Source organism: Suricata suricatta, chromosome 3 (assembly GCF_006229205.1).
Source record: "Suricata suricatta isolate VVHF042 chromosome 3, meerkat_22Aug2017_6uvM2_HiC, whole genome shotgun sequence".
NCBI classification, from domain to species: Eukaryota; Metazoa; Chordata; class Mammalia; order Carnivora; family Herpestidae; genus Suricata; species Suricata suricatta.
The window spans coordinates 37572016-37592971 of NC_043702.1; the positions used below are offsets into that span (position 1 = coordinate 37572016).

Below are 20956 nucleotides of genomic sequence, written 5' to 3' on the forward strand. Positions count from 1 at the left end.
GAATTCAAAGCAAGCTCCAGGCTCTGAACTGTCAGCACAGAGCCTGACGTGGGGCTCAAACTCACTGACCATGAGATCACGACCAGAGCCGAAGTCAGTTTAATCAACTGAGCTACCCAGGCGCCCCCAGACAGCACATTTAGAACAATGCCTGCCTCAGTGTTGTGAGCTACTATTATTCTTACCCTATGGGGTAAATATATTTTCATTTCTATTTTACAGATTAAAAAAAAGAGGCATGGAGATATTTTAACCTCCTCAAGTTCTGACACCTAGTAAATTACAGACCTCCTCACTCATAATATGAGCCCTTTCAAGGGTTTCTAAACAACTCTATACTTTGCATCTCTTCTTGCAAAAATGAACTATGAAATGCTATTCTATATATCTAAAGGTAAGACTACCTATAGAAAAAACTCAAGGATGCTTTCTATATTCTCAGGGTTAGGGTGTTGTAATAATCATTAATCTTACCATTTCCCAAATTACCAACCCTTTTGTGCAATGAAAGCACTCAGCTGGTGAAGCAGACTGGCCTCTCAATGCTCATGTGGACACCTGAAGCCAGGTGAGGCAAGAATCATTCCCAAGGAGGGAGCTGGTGGAGGTTAAGGGTTGGCTGTGCTGATCTATCCTTGTTATTTCCTGTTGTAGGAAGGCTGCCCTCATGTAGCTTTGCTGTGTCTTACTTTATATTTCTTTGTTTTATTCAGTATCTACTTCCTTATAAACACTAGTGACTCTAATTTCTTTATTGCACACAGCCCTGGACATCAACATTTGTTGACCTTACCGCTTCATTTTGAACCTGGGTGCCTCCAGCAGGTGGATTCTGAAGACGGAAACAGTCACCTCCCCCTCCCCTTTCCTTATCCGTGACTTTACCATAATTCTTCCCCAATCATCTCTCTTAGCCTCAATCGTAAGAGTGGAGGGAAATTATAAGCATCTTATGAACTCTTTAGACAAATATTCATTTAGGACCTACTATGTCTCAAGCATTTTGCTAGTCACAAGGTGCAGTAGTAAGCCAGATATAGGTGCTTTTCCTCCTCAGAGAGCCTGCAGACCACTGGAAAATCACAACTGCTCATATGAACGGAGGGCTTACCCCTGTGGGACGATGTGCTCTTATGTACACTATCGTATTTAAATCTCAGAGAAGTAGCTATTATTAATATCTCCACTTTACAGATGAGGAAACTGAGGGTTGCCCAAAGTCACACAATTGAAATTGGGCAGAACTGAGACACGAACGTAGGTCTCTCTGATGCCACACACTCAACCACACAGACATCCTCTCTCTCACAGCTACCATGCGGTAGGACCTGGGGTTCTATTCACGGCTGGAGGGTAGCAGCTCTTCTACAATTCTGCTGCAGTTTCGGCTGAATGCTTTGATTTGCAAATATGAAGGAGTCGCCGCTGAAGCACAACCTTAAACAAATTGTGGTAGACAGCTGGGAGAGGACAGCTGCAGAAAGAAAAATGTGGCCGGATGCTCAGGGGGAGGACAGGATGGGTGTACATGAGGCAGCTCTACGTGGTGACAGGCCAACATAAGAGGGACTGCAGACAGATCACCTAGACCCCAGACCAAATGGAAGGAGACCTTAGATATTCCGGAATACACTGTCTTTATTAGGTTAGCAAGTACAACCAGGCTATAAGGACATTTTTTTCTTTGCTCACGTCATTCAAGTGATTATTCAAATACATTTAAAAACCTGTTGTTGCTTGTCGCCCTGATGTAATGACACAGAAAGACTGCAGGACCAAGAATCAGGAGACCTAAATTCTTATCCAGATAGGCACAACTAATTCGCTTGTGTGATCTTTTGCTTGTCCGTTGGCTTCTCTCATTCCGGGTTGACTCCTTTCTAAAACAAGGAAATTGGGCTACTTAGCCTTACTGATTTTTGAAGTTTCAAACTGCTGTAATGCTATGATTTATGGAGCACCTCCACTGTGCCAGTCCCACATTAAACATTTTGAGGTTTTAAAGCAATGAGAAGTCATGTTTCCAGCCCTCTGAACCTGTGCTGTCCAATACAGTAGCCACCAACCACATGTGGCTATGGAGCACTTGAAACGTGGCTGGTGTGACTAAGTCACAATTTTATTTCATTTTAATTAAATTAAAATAAGAAACTATAATGCATTTAGTTACTGAAAACTTTTATGTTTGAAACAACCCAGGGATGTGATTTTTCTTTTTTCAACAGTCTAAAGATTTTTCTTTTTTCAACAATCTAAATACAGTGTTTCCAGTGAAAATTTTGTAAGTGAATTGAAATGTGTGGTAAATGTAAAATATACCAGATTTAAGACAATATGAGAAAAAGATGTAAAATATCTCATTAATACTTTCTTATTGATTACATGTTGAAATGACAATATTTTGGTTATACTGGATTAAGTGAAATATATTATTAAAATTAATTTCACCTGTGATTCTTATTTTTTTAATGGGACTACTAGAACGTTTGAAATGACATAGGTGGCTTGCATGATATTTCTTTTGGGTGGTTCTGGAAGTTTATACTCTATAAACTGTGTGTGGTGGTGGTTTGGCAGCCTAGATCCTAGTCGGTCACAGGTGCTCTGGAGAAAAGAATCATATCGCCCTTTAAGGAAGACATCAGTAGCATTCTGAGTCATCACTCTCATCCGGGAAGACTTGCCCCAATTACCTTTGCTAACAGGGTTTGTTTTAAGAGAGCCAGGGGATGGGAGGACTCTGTGGTCCCCAATGAATCCTAAATTGGGATGTGCTGTAGGTACCATGACTCTCCGTCTGAGCACACCCTCACTCCCCTCTCTACCTGGACCCATTCCACCCCTAGGACCCCTGTTGGATGGAGGTTTGAGAAGATCCTTCAGAGGCCATTGCCTCCCGCCCCCACCCCTGTGTCTGGCTGCCTTTGGCCTGGCCGCAATTGTCTAATTTATTCCATTGAAGATAGGAAGCAGTGTCTGTTTTGTTCTTTCCACATGGATTAAACTGTATGATCTTGACACAAAAATAACTGGTAAGGCTTTCTTCAGAAGGAGTATATGTCAATGGCAGGAATTTTGAACTTGAGTCTTCTTTGCTGTGTCAAATTCCACCGTTTGCATCTGTAGAGAATACATGCCCTATCAGGGAGGATGTGTCCAGAAATTCCCAGTCAGTATATGTTCAGCGTGTGGTGACAGACGTGGTGTGACTGAGGAGGCTGATTTTCCCTGGGCACCATGTGGTGAATGCTGTGGCATAACTAGGAAGGACCACCACCCCTGGCGCATCCAGTGACTCATCTGCAGTGACTGGTAGGAACACTGTGTTTGTCTGCTGCAGCCGCTGGAACAAACACCCTAGAAGGGATGCCTTAAATGACACAAGTTTACTTTCTCACAGTTCTGCAGGTGAGAAGTCCAAGATCAAGGTGTCAGCAGGTTTAGTCTCTTCTGAAGTCTCTCCCTTTGGCTTGCGGATGACTGTCTTCTCACTGTGTCCTCACATGGTCAGCCTTCAGGTTGTGTTGTAATCGCTTTTTAAAATTATTTTTTAAGTCAAGACATAATTGACAGGTAATATTATATTAGTTACAGATAGACAACATAATGACTTAATATTTTATACATCGCAAAATAATTACAATAAGCCTAGTTAACATCCATCATAGTTAAAAATACATTTTTTCCTAGTGATGAGAACTTTACGATCTATTTTCTGAGCAGCATTCAAATACGCAGCACAGTATTATTAACGGTAGTTCCTATGCTATATATTATGTCCCTAAAGACTTAATTATTTTATAACTGGAAATTTGTACCCTTTGACCCCATTCACCCATTTCTCCCATCTCTCTCACCCCTCCCTCATCTCTGGCAACCACGAATCTGTTCTTTATTTATGAGCTTGATTTTTTTCTCGTGTTTTGCATTTAATTCCATATAAGTGAGGTCATATGGTATTGATCTTTCACTGCCTGACTTATTTCACTTAGCATTTATTTCACCGTGAGGTCCATGTACATTGTTGCAAACAGCAAGATTTCATTTCCTTTCATGGTTGAATAATATTACCTCGTATATAGACCACAATTTCTTTATCCATTCAGTCATCGATGGACATTTAGGTGTTTCCATATCTTGGGTACTGCAAATAATGCTGCAGTGGACATGGGAATGCATATCTTTTTGAGTTGATGCTTTTGTTTTCTTTGGATAAATACTTAGAAGTAGAATTACTGGATCATATAGTAGTTATATTTTAATTTTTTGATGAACCTCCATACTTCTCCCTAGTGGCTGCACCAATTTACCTTCCTACTCACAGTGCACATGAGTACTCTGCTCCACATCCTCACCAATGCTTGTTATTATTAAATTTTTTGTCTTTTTGATAATCACCATTCTAGCAGGGGTAAGGTGACATCTCATTGTAGTTTTGATTTGCATTTCCCTGATGATTAATGATGTCGAGCATCCTTTCATCCTTCATCCTTTCAACAGGTACCTGCTGGCCATCTGTATGACTTCATTTGGGACAATGTCTATTCAGTTCTCCTTCCCATTTTGAAGTCTGACTGTTTGGTTTTTTGCTATCAGGTTGTATGAGCTCTTTATATATTTTGAATGTTAGCACCTTGCCAGATATATGATTTGCAAATATCTTCTCCCATTTCAGTAGGTTGCCTTTTTATTTTGTTGAAGGTGTAATCTCTTCATCTTAGGTAACACCTATATAATCTCATTTTCCTTTAATTATCTCCTTAAAAGCCTTATCTCCAAATACAGTCACATTCTTAGGTACTGGGGGTTAGGACTTCAACAGGTGAATTTGGCAGGTACACAGTCAGTCCATATAGTAACCACCATCTTTGGTCAGTATGTGGCATTAGGGGATCAACTTAATGAACTCTGTGGTCAGAGGCAATGACCACAAAATGACCATTAGTCACAAGAGGATTTCCTACTCAAGGGAATGAGAGCAAGACGTGCACCTTTGACAAGGCTGTGACTGACTTTAGGTAAATGAGGTTGGATGGAGAGACATATTGACTCCTGAATTCTACTGCAAGGCACAGATGGTACAGTCTGCTCCTCTGCACCAGGAAGTCCTTGTTACTTGAACCACAGTTCCCCAGGCCAAGCAACTCGGGTCAAACATCCTTGGCATAATGTGCTAAACCCTGGCTGGCAAATCTGCCATCAGGCACAAGGGCTAACAGTCTATTTAGGGGCATAGGAGAAACACATGGAAGGAGTATAATGTGAACAACATAAGGCAAAGAAGTGATCAGGCTGGAAGTAGCAAGGAGAAATCAGCAAAGATTTCTAATTTCTGGAGAGGATAACCTTCGTAAAGTTGTAAATTGATGAACAGGTGTTGATGAGGATGATAGTGAAAATCTAGAGCTGTGGCAGAGGCTAGAAATGCAAGGTATGCAAAGATCCTCTAGAAGCTGACTGGTTAGAGCCTAGGGTTTGTGAATGCAAGAAGGTTGATTTAAAGCAGTGATGGAGGGAGAAAGGTCTGCCTCTAGGTGTGAGGTGATGTGGGACTAGCTTTACTGACAAGAGGAGAAGGCAGATTGAGTGTGAGGAGATTATGAGCTGACGAATGATCAAATGTTAGACTTGAGGAGGTCTAGCATTATACACACACACACACCAAAAATCACCACAATGACATAGTCCTGTGATTCCTAGAGATTGGTGGTTCCAGTGCTGGTACTAAGACCTCTGGGATACTGCCCCAGTGTTCATAAAAGAAAAGATAGAAACAGTCTCACTGGTTTGTGCTCTTAGATGATGATGGCTGAAAAGTGCATTTCAGCATGCAGCTTTCAGTTAGTTTACTTGCTTCCATCATAATTGTAGATTTCTTTGGACAGTTCAATTGTTAACAACAAGAAACTAGATGGAAGTATTCTCCAAGTGAGGAGGCTTAGGGAATAAGTGCATTAAACTGTAATAAGTCAGTTAAGTAACAGCAAACTTCATTAAATGATTATGAGACAATTTATGCATTTATGTTAAGAAAAATACAGTATGAAAAAGCTTAAATGGAATTTGCTTTGCTTACTGGGATAGAAGAAAACCTCTTTAAATGTCAACTCGGGGGGCACCTGGGTGGCTCAGTTGGGTGAGCTTCAGACTTCAGCTCAGGTCATGATCTCACCACCTGTGCATTCAAGTCCCCTGTCGGGCTCTGTGCTGGCAGCTTGGAGCCTGAAGCCTGCCTCGGAGTCTGTGTCTTCCTCTCGGTCTGCCCCTCCCCTGCTGACACTCTGTCTGTCTCTCTGTCTCTCAAAATTAATTTTAAAAAACATTTAAAATTTTTTTAAAAATGTCAACTTGGGGTGCCTGGGTGGCTCATCGGTTAAATGTCCGACTCCAGCTCAGGTCATGATTTCATGATTTGTGGGTTCCAGGCCCTAGTCCAGCTCAGATTCTGTTTCTCCCTTTCTCTCTGCCCCTCTCCCACGTCTTCTGTCTCTCTCAAAAATAAATAAACGTTAAAAAAATTTAATGTTGACTGAATGTTACAGCGCTTTGAAAGAAAACTATTCCTCTCCCAATATATTTTCCCAATAGTCTTCGACAATTACTATAAATATACTCTGCAACCAATCCTATAATATATATATTTAAAAATTCAATGGTATCTTGCAGAGAACGTTCAACCTTTTCATTCTCTTCAAGGGATAACAGATCCTGAGTAGCTTTTATCTTTTCCCTTAGCACCCTATCTAGGAAATCAGCAGTTCATCCTAGGGGGACTCTTCTTACACTGCTCTCAGCTATGCTTCAGGACTCAATTTCCTTAACTTCAGTGGTGCGGCTCAGGCTCCATAAAATCCCAAGCGATGCTGATGCCTGCCAAGTTGTAGCAAACTGGCTCTCCACTGCGGGATGGGTTCAAGTCATAGAAAAGATGGAAGTTAGAAAACAAGTCTTCGGTAGGCACATCAGTTTGGGAACGACTGAGCAGCTGGGAGTAACTTTATTACTTCCTCTTCCCAGTCTGATACTCACGCCTCATGAGCTGACCACTCTGAAGGCAGGTAATGGTGCACCCAGTTAGAGTTACAGCCCCGCGCTCAGCCCTGGCTGCGGCCGTCTCACCCCTCCCTTGCCGCAATTACCCCGGCGCCCCCACCTGCTCCGCAGTTCCGCCCAGTCTCTGGCCCGTCCGGCGCGGGCCACACCCTCTCACGGCTCTGGGGCCCCTCCACTCAGGCAGCACGCGCCACCGGTCGGCGCCCCGCCCCGCCCGTCACGTGACAGCCCCGCCCTCCGTGCGCGCTCGGATTGGCTCTCCCGGCCGAGGGGGTGGGTCCTAGCATACAGCCCTGCCCCGCAACGCGGCTGCAGTTTTCAAACCTCAACTGTAATCTCCGGTCACCGTCTTTGCTGCCGTCACCGGGAGCCACCTCACCGGGGAACAGGTCACTACTTTGGCCGTTGTCCAGAAGAGTAAAAGTGGGTCCTGCGACGCTCGGAGCTACCTGTCGCCTCACTGCGCTAGAGCTGGAGAACAAGTCCTGTGGTGGCCACCGGCGTGTGGCGGGACCGGAGCCCCCTTGGAGGGGGCAGCCCCGCGAGAACCTGCTGTGGCCCGAGCGGTCAGTGTCTTCCGATTCGCGCGACCGCGGTCCTGCCGCTACTGGTGGGTAGGCTCGGGGCTGCGATTCTGAACCCCTGAACCCGCCCCTTTTACCCTGGGCTGGGAGACCCCGAAAGTGGGAGGGGTCCCGAGGAGGGATACCGGCAGTGTGGGCGGGTTCAGGGTCTCCTCCGAACCTGGACCGTCTGCCTAGCGGAGGTCGGCTCGGACTCTGCCTCCCCTCAGGTGGCCCGACTGCCCGGGGCCCGTCTCTGCTCTCCGACCGGAGTCCTGTTTTGCGGTTTCCCTCGGGTTTGGGGCGAGGGCGGCCGGTGATCCTCCCAGCCCCTCACTCAGCGCCGTCGCCTGGCCCGCCCGGGCTCTCCCCGGGTCGGTCCCGCGGGGGCTCCCCGCGCGACCCGCTCCCTCGCGCCCCTTCCACGTCGCGTCGATGTGGTCCTTCCTGTCCCTCCCGAGTTCTCGGCTGTGTTGTGGGCACAGGACGTGTTCACCTCTGGGCTGGTGGACACGTCCTGCTCACAGCTGCCTTTCGTCTCGGGAAAGTTTGTGCTCATCTTGTGAACTGCTTGTGAACAGTGTCTTAAAGTCCCTGAATAGAGCAGACGAATTGCAGTTGTTTCAGTCATGTCCAGCGATCTGATTTTATTTGGATGCCGTGTAAATCACTTAAGTGTACGCGAGTCATCCTCGAACTATACAATTACGTCATGGCTATAGTATTGACGTTTACCCAGCTCTTGGTTTTATTATGTGGGGAAAAGCGCTTCGTTTGAATTCCCTTAGAGGGGTTAGTGGAGACAAAGTTGAAAGAGACCTATGGCAGCTGGTAACCGATAGTAGTTTTCTTCCTCGGTCTGTGATGGGTCTATGACACCCCGAGGCAAACTTGCAAGTTAAAATGAGAAAAAAAAAACAACAATGCATTAAAAAAAAAACAAAACCCAACCAGGTACTGATCAAATTTCAATACTCTTAGCTCTGTGTATCACGTTCTCTGTTTTGCCGACGTAATGTTTACCTCTGGTACCGGTGAAATGCTGAACCTTGCGGAGGTGTTTGATACGGCGCGGCCCCTTTAAGTTCTCGTCTTGGCGACGGTGTGCGCTGGGACAGCATGGTCTGCTGTCCCTGCAGGGATGATTGGGCAAGTGGGGGCCTATGTAGGTACCCTGGCAATATAAGCCACGAGCACAGTCTTATTAAAGGAAAATATGATAAACCTATTTTCTCATGGCTGCACTGTTTTACAGTGAACTGCCCAGAAGTAGTTTGTCACAGCTTCGAAGGTGTTTGTTGTAGAAGTATCAAGACATTTACCCATAGAACTTTGTGTTTTTGTAAAATGGTCCATAGGAGCAGTGCTGTAATTTAAGACCTCTCCTCTTCCCCCTGTATACTTCATTTTTCATGAGGTGTTTTATTTTTAAAATTTTTTTCTAATATTTTAATGAGTGGAATTAATAGCTGCTCTATTTTTGAGATGCATAATTTGGATTTTAGATCATCTTCTAAATTACGGATCTAAAATTGAAGTGAAATGTATTTACATGGCAATATATTTACCTTTTAAATGTAAAACTTGTATAATGACTTGAAAGTCTTTTTTGTGTGTGGACAGAATGGTTGTAGGTAGTTGCTTTGGGGCTCTGAATAGTGAATTACAACTTGGTTAAGATAGAATCAGTTTTTAGGAAAGTCAAGCCTTGACTAATTGGTCACTGTGTCAGCACATTAATTACAAATCTGAAGAAGATAAAGGCATTTTATGCCCTGTTTCTAACCAAACAGTTTTATTTTTAAGCTTGCATTTGGCAGTGCTTTACTGGTGTTAAGTAAACATTTAAACATTTCTTTTAAAAATCTTTGTTTTGAAGCTGTTTGATAATTATGAGAGAATATCCTTATCAAAAATTTCCTGTTGTACTCAAGCGACCCAATAAAAAACCCATGAATTAAAGAAATCAATTGCTGACACTTTCACTAAATCCTAAAATTACCTCGAAATTGCATGAATATTACAGTGCATATTTCCTATATATAAAATTGGCAGCTAAGAATAGTGCTCCTACATTGACTGCTTTGAAAAGATTGTGATTGATTCTTGTGTGTTTTTTTAAGAATTCTTTTGCAGTCTCTGGCTATTGATTGTGTCAGTAACATTAACAGTCATTTATGTACTTCCTTTCCACTTGGAAAAACTTTAATGTTTTAGTTGCTGTAGTTTTCTGCAATAGTGATGACAAAGTTCAAGGATTTTATTTTTAAGTAGCTTATATCCTCTGATAGACTAATATCAAAGGATATTTCTTTGAATATTTCAATTAACAGATGTACTTATAAATTAAGTTAGAAAAAATAAAGTTGCAAACATTTTTGTCTAAATAGGTTTCATGACATATTTTGTTAAATTTTTTTAAAAAATTTTTTATTTACCCTTTTTTTCCAATAACATTTAACCTTGAACCTGAATGCTTTAAACATCTAAGCTAATCAGTTTCTTTGAATACTTGTGGTGTATTTTGGTGCATCCCTGACCCCTTGCAACTTCTTCACCAAAAGAGGGCATAGTTCTACTTTAAGCATTTAAAGTTTTGATATTAACAGTGAGATGGTAGTTTCATCTTTAATCCTTAAAGGATCATATTCCATTTTGTATTGTAGGGATTACTGAACAAACAGTACTTGAGTAGTGTGGTATACAAACAGTAGTTTAATTTATAATAGAAGCTTAATTTTCCATTTGATGAATGACAAGCCCTGTGTATTTCTTGGTCCATGATCTTTCTGTTTTTCAGCATCTTCCTGTTCTGTTCACAATTACAGGGTTTAATTTTCCTTCTGAAGATAGAAGAGATGGGCCAGGGCTTTACTGTCCTAGCACCCAATAGGCCTGGGCTCGGTCGTTACCTCTAACTTCAGCCCTTGGGTAGTATGCACTAGACTGGCTGGGCTGGCAGTTAGCTGCTTCCTTTTGTGATTTCTAAAGGACTAAATTCCTGACTTATTCTTCCTATTCAATCTTTTAAAGCAAACAAAACAACAAAACCTATCATTAGAATATAGTTAGTAAAAAGAATTTAGTCTCTATCTTGAAATTAAAAATCTTTTTCATCCCTATCCCTACACTTTTAATCAATGGCTTAAAAATGGAGTCTTCTGCCATCCTAGCAGAACGTTCTTACTTTATTTTGATGGATGCTTGATAAATAACTCTCTAGTTCCTCTGTTTCCTCAGAAAAACTTGTAGCTGTTAAATGCTGACATAGAAAGGAGTTGTTTCCCTGTAATCTTGTGTCTTGCATTGTTTCCAGTTGCCTTTTGAATTTACTTAACAATGATGTAGATTTGTCAGTCCTGACCAGCACAAATTTCTGAATTTCCTGAATGAGGTAGCTTTTAAATATTGATATTCTTAGCTGAACTAGGTATTCACATAAAAGAAGTGGCCACTTAGTCTGTAAAGAGAAAATAAATTGTTGGTATTACATTACAGTATATGATAAAATAGTTTTGTCGATTTTCCTAAGCTTTATGGCTATGCTCTTTAGAATTGATATTCTCTAGTAGCAGTTTAGAATATGTATTTTTTTAACCATATATTGATGAAACATAGACTAAGCTGCTTGAAGCTCCAATCCTATAATTTCAAGATGGATCTCAAGTTCTGTTAAACCCTTGAAGATCCAAGATGCACCTAAAAAATTCCTGTTGCTGTATTTCATAATTCCCATAATTCAGTTCATCAAACATTAAAAAAATTACTATCTGGTGCCAGACACCACGATGGGAGTTCAGACACACAACTAAATGTTGCTGCCCTGTAGATGCTAAGAGGACTGCAGCCTAACATGTTACTTGTTGAAGAGGTCTGTCCAGGGCCCACCTGGTCCTGAAATGTAAAGTTCAGGCATTTAGACCAACCTGTGGGTTGTGGACAAAGCTTCCTGGGGGAGGTGGCATTCTATGTTTGAGATATGGAGGGTGCTTGAGAAGACGTAACCATTTAAGGAGAAGTAGAAGGAATGTTTCAGAGATGTGGAGGACAAAAATGAGTGTGGCAGGAAATGAAACTGGTGTGTGTACCTGGCCTCAAAAGGCTTTTGTCTGTCACGCAGGAAGGGCTTTAGCTTATAGGTACCGGGTAGCTAATGAAGGGATCAAAGCAGACAATTTAATTCCCTAGATGTTTCCATTTATGGTATATTATATATTCTATTTTTGTAAAACATTTTTACCAGTAACTTTGAAATGAATATTGTGATGAATATTTTTTAAATAGAGCTATTTATAGGCTTTATAGGGACTGCTGTTTGTTTTACTTCTGATCACATCACATTGCTGTCTCAAGTTAAGGCCCAGACCAAACCTAACATTTCCTCTGTTACTTCATTCACTGATCCATATCTGAATTCTTATTGTAATTATTGTAATGGGAATTAATGAAAGAAAAATCTTTGAAAATAAGTTTGAGGTGCTGTATAATTGGAAGGTTAATTTTACCTTGCCTCTCTTACCCTCTTACCGTTTCTAGAGCCTGATTCTGTCCCTGTACACACACACATACTCAGTTACCTACTAAGTCCTGTAGGATTTTTTTTTTATTAGTGTAACCTAATAAAGTGTTATCAAATGAATTTCAAATAGATTGGAACATATTGGCAATGTAGAATCAGTTGTGTGAATTGTGGTAAAAAATAAGAAAAGGTCTGGGGTTGTTGTTGGAGTTAAAGAGAAATCGGTGGGAAAGCATGGAGAGATACAGCGCTGACTGGTAACCTTCATGTGCCCAAGGATTAAATCTTACATGGTGGGCAACCAGATGTTTGTGGAGGGTTTAAACAGAGGTAACATTCTTGCTCCATTATATTTAAAATTAGCCAAAGGAGAAAAAATGGAAAAATATCTAGGCTGTGGCAACTGGGTCAAGTGTAGTAAATAGAAGGAAAATATAGGATGCTATGTGTCCGCCTTAAGCAGTCTGTAATATATTAGCAATAAGTAGGTAAATGTCAGGTTCTGTCTTCAGAAGTGTGCTTGCCTTTTTTCCTGAGACATAGCTGTGTTCAGAGCTAGACTGAAACGTATCACAATTCAAAAAAGGTTTTTGTATTAACATGTATTTTTTAAATACCGCTGATTGCCCAATGCTGTTTTCAGCTACATTTATAGTCATAAAAATGCCTCTGGGTACATTCAGCATTATGAATGTGAGGGAAGGAAAATTTGTTAGGGTAAAAAAAAATTAGGGGCACCTTGGTGGCTCAGGTTAAGCATCCAACTTCAGCTCAGGTCATGATCTCACAGTCTGTGGGTCAGTCAAGCCCCGCATCAGGCTCTGTGGTGACAGCTCAGAACCTGGAACCTGCTTCAGATTCTGTGTCTCCCTCTCTCTCTGCCCCTCCCCCACTCACTCTCTGTCTCTCTCTCTCTTTCAAAATAAAATAAAGACATAAAAAAAATTTTTTTTAATTAAATGCAAGGCCATGTCCAGTACTAGGAAATATTAAGTAACTCAGTTAATAAGGCCCTACTTATATTATTATAATCCATATCAATCCTTTTTTAAAAAGGTCACCTCTTTTCCCTTCTAACATAACTAAATAATAGATATAACAAAATTTAATATTTATCTGTATATTTGGATCACATTTTGGATTTGGGGGGAGGGGAACCCAGATAAGTCTAGATCTTCATAAGTGATTCTCATAATAGAAGTGTGTGTTTTAAGGTTACAAATTGTTATTCATTATATAGAATTGTAGCTATGACATTAATTCAGAATTTGTTAAATTGTCTTTTCTTTCCAGTATTAAACAAGGCATTAATTCTTTTTTAGTGGTTACCCGGAATGCTTATATGGTCTCTGCATATATAGTGAACACCATCTGCTCTATATAAATGCAGAGAAAATGCTGAGGCCTTAAAAAAACTGAGCATTTTCCTCCTCAGGGCTCACAATAATGGCTTTTGAACCTACAGGCAAGTAAACCCTTAATGTGTGAAGAGATAGATTTTGCTGTTGCAGGTGGGTAAGTTGCTGCATTTAGGGTCTGGTCATGTATATTCACAGCAATATTTTTTACCCAAAGGCATTTATTAATTTTAGCCTATTATTAAAGTAGTACCTGCTTTGGGTAGATACTCTAAAAGCAGCAAAGTATAAATACTGCCATGATCCCACCACCCAAAGATAGCTACTATTAATATTTTGCCCTAGTTTTCCAATCTTTGCTTTTATATTTTTGCCACAAAAATCATCATACTATATTTACTTTTTGTGTATTTATTTTTTAACTTAGTATTTTATTGGTTAAAAATATTCCTTAAAGCCATGGTTTTTGAGTATATAATATCTTGGTTTTAGGTATATTTAAACATCTGTTGGACTTTGGGGTTCATTCTTTCAATAAGTTTAGGGTTTTTTCATTATTGCAAATTATATTTCATTGAGCATAAACCTTTGACTACATCTAAGACCCATATTGACTCTGGAAACTTGAGAGCAGAAAGTACTTACTCATAAAATTAGTTCTGCTAGAGTTCTTATGAACAGATCACTTTGTAGCTGGTATATTATAGCATGAGATAAACATCTTAGATTCTAGAATCTGGATGAGGTGAAATCTCAGAATCAAGAGCCTGTACTCTGTCTCTGTGATTGAATTTGACATGTTCTTATTCTTATATTTTCCAAAGCCAGATTGATGGACACTGTTGGAAATTTAGCCCAATTTGTATACATGATACAGGTATATCCCTTCTTTTTGTATATGTGTATGTATAACATAAATATGATCATAAGCAGACATATTCTAGACTTCGAAATTTAGAAAAAATTTTTGAAAGCCCAAAGATAACCTGAAAAAAATTAGATTGAGCATAGAAATTGGTAACCATATTGATTTTTCTGAGATGAGTATATGGCCAATGTAACTGAGTGCCTTCAGAACTAAGAAAGTACATAAATAGTTTATCAAAACATAGTAAAAAAATAGGAATTTTAAGAGATGAGTCTAAGCTAACTTAGGGAGAGAGATTTGTATATGTAAACAGTACAACTACTCAGCAGTAGCCAAGGACTGTGTAGAGTGTATCTTTAGGTAGAATATTAACAATATTTACTTACTGAACAATCATGATGTCCTCTCATGACTAGCACTGTACCAGTGTCCTTCTACATGAGTTCATCATATTTTAGTTTTAATCTTTAGAGTTCTTGAAGTTCTTCTGAGAATTCTGTTATAATCCATACTTTAGAAGAAGCAAAATTCAAGCTTTTTTCACTGGTAATCAGAGAAATGCAGAGTAAATCACAAAATTTCATTTCCTTTCATCACACTAGAATAGCCAAATTTAAAGGCCAGAATAGGACAAATATTGGCAAGAAAATGATAAGGTCTCCCACCTAGTGACAGTGAGAATGTAAACTGGGCATCTAAAGAAGGGACCGACTTCATCTGTGTCAGTGATGTCATATTTATTTTTAATTTAAACAAAGTATGGCAAAGCAATAAGATTGAAAAAGTGTTATATTTGTATCCCTTCTTATACACTTGGACATTTTTTCTTCTCTTCTCCTCCCTTCTCGTCTCGTCTCGTCTCGTCTCGTCTCGTCTCTTCTCTTCTCTTCTTTTAAGTAGCTCTATTTGTTTCCCACACTGCCGTAACAAAGTACTGCAGATTGGGTGACATAAGCAACAGAAATGTATTCTCCCCTAATTTTGGAGAGTAGAAATTTGAGATCATGGTGTTGACAGTGTTGGCTTCTTTGGTCTTTCTCTATGGCCTGTAGATGTCCTTTTTCTCCCTGTATCTTCTTGTGGTTTTCCCTCTGTTTCTGTGGCCTAATCCCTTTTTTATAAGGCCATCAGTCCTGTTGGATTTGGGTCCCCCTAATGACCTCATTTTTAACTTAATTACCTCATTAAGGGCTGTAACTCCAAATGCATTCACCTTCTGAGGTGCTGTGGGCTAGGACTTCAGTATGTTAATTTTGAGGGGAGGGACACAATTGGCTCAAAACAAAAGTGAAGTTAAATAATTTAGTTAAGAAATTATAGCTGGTATGATGGATAAATTGGATTCAGGCCCAGATGTGATTAAGTCCAAATGTTATTTTCAGAATGCTACACTGCTAGTCTTAGACTACTAGAGATGTACACCAAAACTAATTCTTTGTTTCTCCAAAGACCAACAGATTTAGAGGAAAAAAAAATTACTGACTTACGAATAAAACCAGGAAATATAGAAACTGAAAACTCTGAACTCTTATCACACAGCTTATTAAATCAAACATAGTTAGCATTTGAATTTAGGAAGATAAACAACAGTACATGTCAAGTAGGAAATAAACATAGGAAAAATGGGGCAGAGAAAGAACAAAAGCCCTAGGGTGCTATTGAAAGAGGGTACTAGAAGAATAGTACTGGCTTTTTACATAGAACGAAGTCCTAACTATTATAAAATATATACTCTGCCATTATATGAATTCAGTTCATATGAAATAGTAGTTTTGTTAAAACTGAATATATGTAAATATCACAAAGTTGAAGATAAATATGGGTTCAAGATACAGAACTGTAGAATAAAGCTTTATATATGGTCACTCATCTAACACAATTATAGACCTCAGTTCCACCAAAAGAAAAAATTCTTAAGACCTACATATGAAAGTTTGAATTTAATATTGAAATGTAGGTATCCATGAAACAAGTTCTGCTTTTTGTAGTCAGTCAGAAGTCAGTAACAAAACTCACAAAATGTGAATTCACCACCAAAATTGTTTGGCCATGAGAAATTATATTTAAAATGAGTAGTCATTACCCTGCTGTGTTAAAATCTTGTTATGTGAAGGTGTAACTTTAAAGAATGACAGTTTAAAAATGAAATTGAATGATTGCTTATATTAAAATGTTATTATAACTATTTTCTAATAATTTGAGAGGTTTGAGGATTTTTATAGTAGTTTTATTCTGAAATAAAGTCAGTAACTTAGTTCAAGTACCGTAGACATGATACCAATTTATGTGTGTGCTTTTTGTTTTCATTCCTTCTGGGTATAGAATGTGCTGTTTAAAATCTTTCTTTTCTTTTTGGTATGGGGGGGAGGATTGTATCTTATAACTATATTTGGAGCTATAAAATGTACATCCTGTCTATCTGAGATAACATCTTTTTTTTTTATTGTGTTTAAGTTACATCCTGTATATTCTTTTTTTTAAATAGGTAAAATAAGTGATTAAAGAAGCATATCTGGGAGTCATCTAACATGTCGAGGAGAAGATTTGATTGTCGAAGTATTTCAGGATTATTAACTACACCTCCTCAAACTCCAATGAGAATGGAAAACTTTAATAATTTTTATACACTTACATCTAAAGAGCTGGGAAGGTAAGGAAATTGTATGATGTGTATGCTGTTTAAATTCACATTGAATTTCTGGGTCTATAGTGATATAAAATTCATTTGATCATTTTAAGAAATGATTAGAATTCTAGAAAGTCATCTTCTTTGCTATTATTATACAAGATCTAGCTTTAACTGACTTAGAAATCAAATCTGCAGATAGTTAGTGAGCTTGTAGGGTATATTGTACTTAGCTTCAGAGCCCCTGATAGGAGGTCAGGATTCTTAATTTGAGACCATGCATGGCAACACAGGTAGCTTAGCATAGAGACTTCCAAGTCCACATCCCGGCCCTGCCATTTCTGAAGTGTGACCTCAGTTAAATCTCTGTTCCTCTTAGTGTTAATAGTTTTCTCATCTGAGAAGTGGAGATGAGGATAATTGTATCTATCTTCTATAGTTGTTATGAGGATTAAATTAGTTAATATTTGTAAAGTAGAATGTTATTAATTTTTGTTAAAAAGTTTTTAAATTTCTAGGATATTTTGCTCAACTATAAAAGTAAATAAGGAGGGAATCCTCCTCTTGTTTTCTAAATTAAACAAAAAGAATGAACTCATATTTGATGGTATAATTCTGTCTGATAAAGAATGAATGTTCTAGAAGTAAAACCCTGTGCTTACACTAACACTGTTTTTGCTCAATGAGAGTGTAAATTCCATAAGGCCAAGGGACAACCTGAGAATCTGAGTACTACCATTTTAATATATATGGAAGTTGTAAAACTAGACTAAGATATTGATGTTATATGTTTAGCATCTTTGAACTTTAAAGACATTTAGCAGAGTTGAAAGATGGTGATCAGTTTCTATCTTCAGTTTGATTTTAGTTCTGAAGTAAATGATTTGCTTATCTTAAAATGGTGTACTAAGTACATGTTTGTACTGATAGATCTATAGTAAGATAGTATGATTGATTTTTATCTTCGAAAAGTTGACTAAACCATGAAAAGTAATTCTGTCCTTGGTGATCTTTTACAGGAAGGGTAACAAGTCCTTGCCTTGTTAGTTGTAGGATGCAGTCTTTCTTTTGCAAAATAAGGGTGATAATATCTACTTCATTAGACTAAGAAGTAATGTGAAAGCATTTTTCATAATTTTTGGCATATTTATTTTATTTTATGTGCAAAGTATCTGGGTGTTTTAATGATGTATTGAAAGATACAGTTTTAAAACCCTTTCAGAATATTTCTAGGAAGGGGCACCTGGGTAACTCAGTCGTTTGAGTGTCCGACTTTAGCTCAGATCATCATCTTGTGGTTCATGAGTTCAAGTGCCACGTCAGACTCTGTGCTGACAGCTCAGAGGCTGGAGCCTGCTTCGGATTCTGTGTCTGCCTCTCTTTCTCTCCCCCTTCCTTGCTCCTGTGCACGTGCACTCCCTCTCTCTCTGTCTGTCTGTCTCTGTCTCTCTCTCAAAAATAAAGAAATATTTAAAAAAATTTTTAATGAAAAAAAAAGAATGTTTCTAGGAAATTGTTTAGTTCTAAATCTGTAATTATTTCTCTTTGCTTTATAACAGGAAGGAGTAAGTTTTACTTTTAGTTGCCTGTATCTCACATCAAATAGTGATAGAATCTTTGCACTAGAAGGACTTTGGAGGTCAGTGATGGACTAATACAATTCTTTATGCAGCAGTCTTTCCTATAATTTTCCTGACAAGCTGTTTATCCAGCCTCAATTTGAATGCTGCAGTGATGGGGAACTCATTACCTCAGACTATATCTGTTCCATTTTGTGGTCACATTTTAGACACAGAAGGTTCTGTTTTCTACTCTGCTAACATCTACCCAGTAGATGTGGTTCTTCATTTGTAGCTGCATATAATGCCCATGTAAAAATTCTTCAGAGATTTGAATATGGCCAAACACTGCCAGTTTCCTTATATGCTCATCTTATGATCTAATTTCCAGACAGCCTTCCTTGACCCAGTACCTTCTTCTGGACTCCTTGTATTTTTCATTGTCAGTTCTAAAATGAGGATGCCTAGAGTGTACACAGTTTTGTCAATATCTTAACATCTAGACTGCTGTAAAGGTTTATTGAGGTAGCTTAAGATTCCATTAGGAGTTGTCTTACTTTTTTTTCAACAGCCATGTCAAATATATGTCATATAGCATCACGTAGTATATTAGTAAAAAAACATTAAATTGGAAGTTAGTGTCCTGTCTTTACTCTGGATCTAAAGTTATGTGATCTGAGTAGTTGTGTGATTTCCTTTTCTTTAAGATGAGAGAGTGGACTAGACAAATTTCCTTCTGTTGCAAAAATGTTTGGCAACTGCTTTGAGCAGGTAACTGAATATGAAAAGCTTTGAATAATACATACAACAAAGGGTATTCTTTTCTTTTTTTCTAAGTTATATTTTGATCAGTAACTGTACATACATTTATTAATTTAACTTTTCAAAATGAGGGATATTAGGGGAGTTAGAAAGTCTATAAAATATTTTTTTCCTTTGAGAGTTTTGTAGAACAAACTTTGGGGAGGACAATGTTAATAATTAAATTGTTCTATAAATGAGGTACTATCATAAATAACAAGCATAAATTTGAGTCAAGTATATTTTTAACATTCTAGAGCAAAAACTCATAATAGACTCTAATTAAAACAAACTCAGATTGCTAATATCCCATCTTCTAATATCTTTATGAAAGAGACCTAACATTTTTCTTTGAATTGATATGGGCTAGTGGTAAATCACATGGTAAATTGTGATCTTTCTTTTTTTATTAAAATTTTTTTTTTATCTTTATTTTATTTTTGAGAGAGAGAGAGAGAGAGAGCGGGGAAGGGCAGAGAGAGAGGAAGACACAGAATCCGAAGCAGGTTCCAAGCTCTGAGCTATCAAAAGCACAGAGCTTGATATGGGGCCCACGAACTGTGAGATCATGACCTTAGCTGAAGTGGGAGGCTTAACTAACTGAGCCATTCCGATGCCCCTTGATATTTCTAATTAGTAAAACTTGGTTAGTGGGAAATCATGATCTTTCATTTGTCAGTAACTTGCTTTAAGTTCTTCTAATATTGCTACCAATTTTAATATCCTATACTAATGCACAATGAAAATTAAGATGAAAATATTTGTTTTCTTGAGGCTTTATTTACATTTTGAACTCTGTAAACATAATTCTAGCATGTGGTGAACTACAAAGGTCTTTGTAAATCAAGTTGATCTTTCTAAACCAACTGTTTTTTTTAAATTAATTTTAAGATGTTAGTGTTTAAGAATTCATTTTCCTTTACCAGACCAAAAGAAAATATATAAAAGTTAACAGTTTATTTTAGACTATTCTCAAGTAACTTTACGTTGTTCCTGTTTTTTTGTTGGTTATGTTTTTTCCATCCCTCCCCCAACTGAGGCAAGGTTTCTTAGGACTTCTTGTGGTTAGAAGGGTGAGGCAAATGCAGAAATAAACGTCAGCTTCCTTTGTGGCTTACCCTCCCCCCTCCTTTCACATTTTATTGTCTATTCTAGAATACAGAAGGATAACCACTAGACCTTTTCACTGCTGGGAAATCTAGTCAGTTTTGCCTTTTTAGGGTATGAATTAAGTATTATTTGTTAAGGGTTTTTAATTTTCTTAAATATTACTGTTATATTTGATATAGGAAAATTATGTACAAAGTATTATTTTTGTTACTTCTAAACTATAAGTAGCATTTTAGAATAGAAAATACTCTTTCCTTTGTTAAATCATCTGATAATTATGGCAAGAATATTTACCTTCTTGACAGAAACCATATGTTTGCACTCATAGGTCTAGCAGGAAAACAAGAGAGACCTAATGGAGAACCAGGGGGAACGGAGGAGGGAGAGAGAGTTGGGGAGAGAGAGGGATGCAAAACTTGAGAGACTATTGAATGCTGAGAATGAACTGAGGGTTGAGGGGGAAGGGGGAGGGGGGAAAAGAGGTGGTGGTGATGGTGGA

General features: G+C 38.6%; 1 protein-coding gene and 2 long non-coding RNA genes across 5 annotated transcripts in view; 2 read left to right on the forward strand and 1 right to left on the reverse strand.

Moving 5' to 3' along the window:
• The first annotated feature begins 245 nt into the window (after positions 1–245).
• On the forward strand, positions 246–2262 carry LOC115287591. Its single transcript, XR_003906550.1, has 3 exons — positions 246–394; positions 512–568; positions 765–2262. It is a non-coding gene; the product is annotated as an uncharacterized LOC115287591 (long non-coding RNA).
• Positions 1619–7245, reverse strand: LOC115287590. The gene is made up of 3 exons (XR_003906549.1): positions 7154–7245; positions 3399–3533; positions 1619–1880 (listed from the first exon to the last, which is right to left on the reverse strand). It is a non-coding gene; the product is annotated as an uncharacterized LOC115287590 (long non-coding RNA).
• A 286-nt stretch (positions 7246–7531) lies between these two features.
• Positions 7532–20956, forward strand: part of STK17B (serine/threonine kinase 17b) — a 30502-nt gene continuing 17077 nt past the window's right edge. The window contains exons 1-3 of one of the 3 annotated variants that reach the window (XM_029934191.1): positions 7574–7663; positions 14318–14370; positions 16847–17011. In XM_029934191.1, coding sequence (XP_029790051.1) covers positions 16890–17011 — 122 coding nt within the window. In that variant the 5' untranslated portion in view covers positions 7574–7663; positions 14318–14370; positions 16847–16889. Of the gene's footprint in view, positions 7664–14317; positions 14371–16846; positions 17012–20956 lie in introns of all 3 variants that reach the window. The other 2 variants (XM_029934192.1, XM_029934190.1) reach the window with 2 other exon arrangements.